The sequence below is a fragment of the Aulonocara sp. 'chitande type north' Nkhata Bay genome, linkage group LG12 (assembly GCF_057382095.1).
Source record: "Aulonocara sp. 'chitande type north' Nkhata Bay isolate Kocher_YH1m ecotype deep benthic linkage group LG12, A_spYH_male_GT1.1, whole genome shotgun sequence".
In the NCBI taxonomy this organism is placed as follows: domain Eukaryota; kingdom Metazoa; phylum Chordata; class Actinopteri; order Cichliformes; family Cichlidae; genus Aulonocara; species Aulonocara sp. 'chitande type north' Nkhata Bay.
The window spans coordinates 2,412,071-2,420,803 of NC_141355.1; the positions used below are offsets into that span (position 1 = coordinate 2,412,071).

At 44.7% G+C, this 8,733-nt stretch overlaps 1 protein-coding gene across 2 annotated transcripts; it reads left to right on the top strand.

Annotated features, from left to right (window-relative positions):
* Positions 1-855: 855 nt before the first annotated feature.
* LOC147316649 (zinc finger CCHC domain-containing protein 18-like) lies at positions 856-5,129 on the top strand. 2 transcript variants are annotated; one of them, XM_086313173.1, is made up of 3 exons: positions 856-1,206; positions 1,302-1,370; positions 2,175-5,129. In XM_086313173.1, exon 3 carries the CDS (start codon positions 2,837-2,839, stop codon positions 4,529-4,531), a length of 1,695 nt encoding a protein of 564 aa, XP_086169299.1. In that variant the 5' UTR covers positions 856-1,206; positions 1,302-1,370; positions 2,175-2,836; the 3' UTR covers positions 4,532-5,129. The 2 variants fall into 2 exon arrangements, with proteins under 2 accessions (XP_086169299.1, XP_086169298.1); XM_086313172.1 differs by having other exon boundaries at positions 1,307-1,370.
* The last annotated feature ends 3,604 nt before the right edge of the window (positions 5,130-8,733 follow it).

Below are 8,733 nucleotides of genomic sequence, written 5' to 3' on the forward strand. Positions count from 1 at the left end.
CGCGTTACACCATCAGTGTGACACACAGAGAGCGCCTCTCATCAGCAGAAATTTGCACAGAAACCTCTGAGCTCAACTATTAGATCTTCTTAAAGCACACTGCACCATAGACCAAAATACCCCTTTCTCTGCGCTTATGACCGCCACAACGGGGCAAAGTCGCATCATAAAAGTGATGCTTGCATCCCCGAAGTTATACCTGACATCATAAACCAGGTGTTACTCTATGTACTTAAAATTTTACTTTGTATTATGACCGCAGCCCTTAAAACTCGACTGACGCCACAAACCACCGTCAAACCTCTATCCAATGTACTAAAACTAGCACCAACCACTACTGCACTTCATGGCCGCACCACCGGAACACGGCCGTATCATAAACCAAATCTACGGACGTGTTTCGCTCTCGCGTTGCCAGCGTTCAACTGCACCGTGAAGCCAGCATCTGCTTTTCCTTAAATCAACTTCTATTTCATAGCCGGCAAAAGCCAGGACGTCACTGACACCATAAACAAAATAAACAAACCTCGACTTCAATGTACTGGACTAATGGCCGCGTCTTCAGAAGAAATTCTAACGTATTATTGCTACAGAAGCCAGTATTAGACAAAATTAAATGTGGAAGGTAAAGTGGCTGCAACTAGTCCATCGTAGTATGTTATTAGTATCTCGGTAGAAGCAGTTTATTTAACACACTGGAATTCAGCCTCAACTTATGTTGTTAGTATCTTGCGCCAAAAACCAGACACCGACAAATTTACTGTGAAAATACATGTGACTCAGCGAACAGATTAATTTGGAAAGCCCAATATGCACATTTGGTATTTATAATACAACAGGCTGTGCTTATGTAACCCAGTTCCTAAAATCATCTCAAACAAAAAGAGAAGAAAAATTAAAACATTTAATGTTCATTGTTCTGTTCTTACTGTCCCTGTTAATGAAAGTGAAATGAGATCAAAATATTTATTTAAACATAGAAGGGATGCAGATTATATATGATATGCTCTGGTCAAACAAGGGTTAAGTTTTCTCAGAGGGTTGATGAGCTCTGATGAGAGCCAATTGTTTTACCCCACTCCTCACATGTCAGCCAATCGGTGAAGCTCTAGGCAGCTCTTGTCCCTCCTTAGTACCAGCTCCCAAGTTTTCAGTCTCTTGCTTCTACAGCCGAACAGAGCAGACGGACTAAAACTTTTGTTATCGGTAAGCTGGAGAAATTAACCTCTAACGAGTTAAAAGAAATACCATCTAAACTGGTATTTTTCACAAATTATGTATTTGCACTTGTTGTTGTCAAGGGCAGAGCGAAACCGGAGGGTTTACTGAGCTGTGGCTCCATGTAAATGCTGAGCATCCACTCGACGGCGGTAAGCTAAATGTGGCTAATCAGACATGTGATGTGCGGAGTGTGGGTACAGTTGTTCGATGTCTCTGAAACGCTGTTGTTATGCTAGTTAGATCGTTAACTAAGTCATTAACATGTGAAAAGCTGTAAATGGTTAAAGCAGCTAAAAATAACTTTATGAGAGATAATTGTAATCAGACTTTATCCTGCTTCCTGTTTAAATTTTGATGTCAATCAGTTGTTTTACAATACTCAGTATTGAACACTTGGAGGTAATTTTTAGTGTATTTCCACTTGTACTGGTAGGCCTATGGTACAAGCGGGATTAAGCACGTCTATTTTAATACTCCTATTTGTGGACTGAGTCCTTGTGTTTACGGGTTATTGAAATTGATTATTTGCACTTTGTTCAATTTCTGATAAGCATTTGCATATTATTCCATTTCTTAAAAGGGGTAATATACTTATTTATTTGTGATTAGATATATATGTACAGTGAGTTATTTTGATGGATGTAATTAATGTTTACAATGAAAGTGAATTATATGGTGACTATAATTCCTGCATGTTTGCAACCTTGTAGATAATCTTTAATGTTACTGCAGGTTACAAATAATTGAACCTTGATACTGTGAAATTTTGGATATTGATACTTTGACCTTTGAAACTTGATATTTTAATGTTGTACAACATGACTGAACTGATGATGATTGAATTGATGATAGCTGATCTGAATAGTAGTTACTGCACTGTGACACTACTTTAGTTTAATTTGTGAGAGTTATCCTTAAAGGGCACGTGACATATATTTGGCCATTGTTTATAGGTCAGGTTTTTATATGGGACGAATCCAAAGACCAGGTCAGCGATTCCAGAACCCAGAGTGTTCCAGTGTTCACTGGATGGCGAGCCAACCCAAGATCCTAGGAGGCGATATACATATACACGCACACTCATTTGCACATTGATGGACTACAGTCCTCTACTGTACAAGTAGTACGGTAGGACAGACAATCACACGCACACTCCTTGTCAGATGAATTCTATGGGCCCCACCGGTACCATTTGGACTTAAAAAAGACTAATTCTTTTACTTGTGCACAATTTTATTTAATTCTATTTTTTTTTGCTACTTTGGGGGAAATTTTTATACTTGACATTCTGTTAAAACCTGTTGTAATACTGTGTTGTTTACAAATTTCTTTTACAAGGCTTAACATCACTAAAGTACTTTTAAAGCCACATAACTGTGTTTGTCTGGTTTCTCTGCCATTTGTGTACCAGAGCTCTAAGAGTCGTTCTCAGTCTTCTGACACTAGCCCAAATTGCTTATTACTTTGGTAATTATCCATCGGTACTTTATGTAACTCCACATAAGTGCTACAAAAGTGGCGAGCCAGCCAGGAGCTCTTTGGTGCATGAATATCAGCAGTGAAACCTCCTTAAAGTGTGTATTGTCATTGAAACATCTTTTGCTATTGCCACAAGATGGATTTTGTATTGAGCTCAGGTATCAAAGTCCCCAATGCAGTAATTGTTAGTGGTACACTCAATTCATCGGATGATGAAGGGGTTCTTGACTTTTTGAAGCAGTATGGTACCTTTAGAGCCGTCCCAGTTGTAGATCCAAACTCAGAATTTTTCAAAAACCTGATCGTCGAGTACCGAAGTGGTAACGCCATTGATGCCTTAACTGATCTTTTGCCATACACATATGAAGTTGAAGGGAAGCCCGGTGTAAAATACCATGTAAGAGCTCTCTCCAGCGTTTACACTGCCAAGGTGGGTGGCAGTGCTACTAAGTCCTACTTAGATGAAATAAAGCAGGTGGCAAAACTGAGTGGCAAAAGTTTTGAAGAGGTACTGAAGTCGATGATGACAGAGATCAGTGAAATCATTGGGAGTTCAGAGACCGATGATGAATGTATGCTCTCCTCCATGCAAGTTGATGATCCAGACAGGGAGAACCAGCTTCACCCCTCTCTTAAAACTTCTGAGATTGCACGCCAGCAGTTTTCTGAAGATCCACCCCAGGTAGGATTGATTCAAGGTGGTGCGGAGCCACACCTACCTGTTGATTTCAAAAAGAGCCCATTTAGTGCGGCAAACAGTTTCAACCCACCTGAAATTCAGAAAGTCATTGTGGAACACATCGTGAAGAAAGATGACTTGATTGCACATTCATATTCTCCAATGAGACTCCGGTCATTCTCTGGCAGGATCCCCAGACCCAGCGGTGAGACAGATTATGACACATGGCGTTCACATGTCGAACTTCTCAGGAAAGACCCTGCCATGTCTGAACTTCAAAAATCTAGAAAGATCTTTGAGAGCTTGTTGTCCCCTGCAGCTGACATTGTCAACAGACTGAGCCCAGAAGCTACACCTGAGACTTACCTTCAGTTGTTGGATGCAGCTTTTGGAACAGTGGAAGATGGAGAGGAGCTTTTCGCCCAATTCATGAACACTCTTCAGGATCCTGGTGAAAAGGCCTCTGCGTACCTCTGCCGTCTTCAGGGCGCATTGAACCTTACTCTGAAGAGGGGAGGAGTCTCTGCTGGGGATGCCGATAAACACATTCTCAAGCAGTTTTGTCGTGGATGTTGGGACCACACCTTGCTCTCAGATCTTAATCTTGAAAACAAGAAAAGCCAACCCCCAACATTCTCAGAACTTCTATTAATGCTCCGGACAGAAGAAGATAGACTGGCAGCTAAAGCTACACGGATGAAGAAACACCTTGGCTCAACCCGGCAGCGGGTTGTGGCGCACTGTCAAAAGACTTGCACCTGTAGTGAGCTACAGGCAGTGACTCAATCTGATTCTGACCCGTTGACAGATCTGAGGAAGCAAGTTGCATCCCTACAGAGTCAGCTTACTAATTTGATGGCAAAGAAACAGAAGAAAAGCTCGAAGCCTAAGGACAAGGCCGAGTGTGATTTACGTGAGATGGCTATGGCAACACCTAGCATCAAGGTCACAAGTGCGAAGCCTGCCAACTTGCGGCAGAGCACCCAGCCAAAACCATGGTACTGCTTCAAGTGTGGTCAGGATGGCCACATCTCAGCAAGTTGCAGTAATGACCCAGACCCCACTCTTGTCGCTGATAAGAGGAAGCAATTGAGAGAGAAGCGTCGCATTTGGGAGATGCAAAACACTCCATCTGCTGACCAGGATTTTTAGACGCAGTCTCAGTTGTGGGGCAAACTGGGACTGAAGCAGGTCAACATCGTCCCGCTAAATCTGGAAGTCAAGCTAAACCAAGAGCACAGGCCACTTTGAGGCAATCCCATGTTGGAGAACAACCTTTCAGACTACCTAAGAGGCTCATAGGCACAAAGAGTACAGGTCAAGTCACGATCAAAGGTAAGGTGTGCAGTTGTCTCCTTGACACAGGTTCTCAAGTGACCACTGTCACCAAGTCCTACTATGACCAGTATTTGTCTGAGCAACAGATAGAGCCACTACATGACCTTCTGGAGGTTGAAGGGGCCAATGGGCAGCTTGTACCTTACCTGGGTTATGTTGAGATTGGAATCACCTTTCCTAAAGACTTTCTTGGTGCTGAACTAGAAGTCAAAACGCTAGCTCTAGTAGTCCCAGACACCGGGACATTAACGAAGTCTTGTGTATTGATAGGAACAAACACTCTTGATGTAGTGTATGAAATGTACAGAGAGGCAAACCCAGAGGGCTACCATCCCATTCCTCATGGGTACAGAACCGTACTCAAAGTACTGGAGTTGCGGCAAAAGCAAGGTTCAGATGAAAACGTTGGATTAGTGAGGATGCGTGGCAAGGATGAAGTGAATGTCCCAGCTGGGAAAACAGTCGTTCTTGAGGGGACAGTATCAATCAAGGAATTTTACACTGAGAGATCTGCCCTGTTGGAATATCCTTCAGTATCTTCCCTGCCTGGGGGGCTTTTGGTGCAAACCTGTCTCCTTGACTTGCCAAATAACCAGTTGTGCAAGCTACCTGTAGTAGTTTCCAATGAGTCAGAGCATGACATTACCATCCCAGCAAAGAGTGTGATTGCAGAACTCAGTGCAATACAGACTGTCCTATCTCACAAACAAATTGTGAGTGAGCCATCAGAGTGTGAACCATCCAGGACCTCTAGTGTGACATTTGACTTTGCCGACTCTCCCATCCCTTCTGACTGGAAAGACCGCATTACTCAAAAGCTGAGCAGTATGCCAGAGGTCTTCGCCCAGACTGATCTGGATTTTGGAAGGACGGACAAGGTCAAACACCACATTAAGCTATCAGATGAGACACCATTCAAACACAGAGCCCGACCGATTCACCCGCACGACATAGAGGCTGTTCGAAAGCATTTGCAAGAGCTTCTCGCAACTGGAGTAATCCGCGAGAGCGAGTCCCCATTCTCTTCGCCAATTGTTGTGGTCAGGAAGAAGAACGGTCAGGTACGTCTGTGTGTTGACTACCGTAAGTTAAACTTACAAACAGTGAAAGATGCATACGCCCTCCCAAGACTGGATGACACCTTCACCGCACTCTCAGGTTCCAAGTGGTTCAGTACACTCGATCTTAAATCCGGCTATTATCAGATCGAAGTTGCAGAGAGTGACAAGCCCAAGACTGCCTTTGTCTGTCCACTAGGTTTCTGGGAGTTCAACCGTATGCCACAGGGAGTGACAAACGCGCCAAGTACTTTTCAGAGGCTTATGGAGAGATGCATGGGAGACATAAATCTGAAGGAAGTTGTTGTTTTCCTGGATGATCTCATAGTTTTCTCGAAAACCCTTGAGGAGCATGAAGCCAGACTCATGAAAGTCCTGGAACGCTTAAAGGAGTATGGCTTAAAGCTGTCCCCCGAGAAGTGCAAGTTCTTCCAGTCCTCAGTTCGGTACTTGGGGCATGTTGTTTCTCAACACGGAGTAGAAACTGACCCAGAAAAGACAGCCACACTTAAAACTTGGCCAGTCCCTCAGAACCTTAAGGAGCTGAGATCCTTCCTTGGGTTCTGTGGATATTACAGACGGTTTGTTAAAGGCTACTCAAGTATTGTGAAACCGCTGAACGATCTAACGTCCGGTTATCCACCACTGAGGAAGCATTGCAAATCAAAAGGGAGGAGTAATCAGTATCATGATCCAAAGGAGCCGTTTTATGGACGGTGGACCCCTGCATGCCAGAAAGCATTTGAGACTATCATTGACAAGCTAACGTCGCCTCCAGTCCTGGCCTTTGCTGACCCAAAGCTGCCTTACATCCTTCATACGGATGCGAGCACTACGGGCCTTGGAGCAGCCTTATACCAGGAGCAGGAGGGACAGCTGCGGGTTATCGCCTATGCGAGTAGAGGTTTGTCAAGTAGTGAGTCCCGCTATCCAGCACATAAGCTCGAGTTTTTGGCTTTAAAGTGGGCTGTAACAGAGAAGCTGAGTGACTACCTCTATGGCAATCAGTTCACCGTTGTCACAGACTCAAACCCTCTGACCTACATCCTCACCTCAGCAAAACTCGATGCAACCAGTTACAGGTGGTTGGCGTCCCTCTCTACCTTCAATTTCAGACTCCAGTATCGTTCTGGAAAACAAAATGGAGATGCCGATGGACTCTCGCGTCGTCCTCATGGCAGGCTACCTGATGACCTTACATCTCAAAAAGAGAGAGACCGGATATGCCAGTTCGCAAAACAACATCTGTCAGATCCAGACAATATTGACTCAGTCGATCAGGACGTTGTTCATGCTATCTGTGAGAGACAGTTTGTTTATCATTCAACCACCTCTGAAGCTTTGGGTGATGATGCAGGTATAACCCTTGTCGAAAGTCTTGCCATTTCTGGAGATGCTATACCTGACAGCTTTGAGCAGGAAGAAACATTGGGAGGCTTACACATCATTCCCCACCTGTCACCGGCAGATCTCAGAGACAGCCAGAGATCTGATCGGTGCATCAGACATGTTATTACCCAGATGGAGAGTGGGGAGAAACCCCCTCCCACATTGAGGAAAGAACTTCCAGACGTAGTCCTGTTGCTGAGAGAGTTGAACAGGTTCGAGCTGTGCAATGACATTCTCTACAGAACACGAAGAGAAGGCGGTAATAAACATTACCAGTTGGTCTTACCTGAAGACCTGCGAGAGTCTGTGTTGACAAGCCTACATGACAATATGGGTCATATGGGAATAGAGCGCACACTCGATCTGGTCAGAGCCAGGTTCTATTGGCCAAGAATGTCCTCAGATGTGGAGAAAAAGATAAAGACCTGCCACAGGTGTGTGCGCAGGAAAACGTTACCTGAGAAGGCTGCACCTTTGGTGAATATCATGACGACAAGACCCCTCGAGCTAGTCTGCATGGATTTCCTATCCATTGAACCAGACAGCAGTGATGTGAAAGATGTTCTTGTCATCACAGATCATTTTACTAAATATGCAGTCGCTATCCCAACATCGAACCAAAAAGCTCGGACTGTCGCAAAGTGTCTGTGGGACCATTTCATAGTACACTATGGCATTCCTGAAAAATTACACAGCGATCAAGGGCCTGATTTTGAGTCTCAGTTGATCAAGGGGCTGTGTGAAGTAGCAGGCATACAGAAGATTCGGACTACGCCGTACCACCCCAGGGGCAACCCGGTGGAGCGTTTTAACCGAACACTCTTAAGTATGCTTGGAACTCTGGAGAACAAAGACAAGTCACATTGGAAGGATTTTGTAAAGCCTTTAGTTCATGCGTACAACTGTACCAAGAACGAGGTAACTGGATTCACACCGTATGAGCTGATGTTTGGGCGTCAGCCACGGTTGCCTGTCGATTTGGCTTTCGGTTTACCTGTGAGAGAACAACAAAACAAGTCACACTCCCAATATGTTAAGGACCTCAAATCCCATCTTGAGGAGAGCTATAGAATAGCTACACGGAGTGCTGCAAAGGTAGCCGAAAGGAACAAAACCAGATTTGACAAACATGTGACCACATCTACCTTGGAAATCGGGGACCGAGTGCTGGTCAGGAACTTACGCATTCGAGGAAAACACAAACTCGCCGATAAATGGGAGCAGACCGTCTATGTGGTGGTGAAACGAGCTGGAGACCTCCCTGTCTACACCGTTAAACCAGAGGGCGGGGATGGCCCCATACGCACCCTACACAGAGACCTCTTACTCCCTTGTGGGTTCCTCTCTGCAGCCAAGGAAGTGAAACCTGAACAACCAGAACCCAAGAAAAGGCCCAGAACGCGACGGACCACTCAGAAAGACAATGAAAGAGCAGATCACCCCTCGGACGAGGATGATATTGTTTCAGTCCACTGGTTTGCAGATAGATCAGTGCCAAATGACTCGGCGTACATTGTCAAGCGAGATCTTCTGCTGACCCATAAATCAAGTCTTGGTCAAGATGATGTG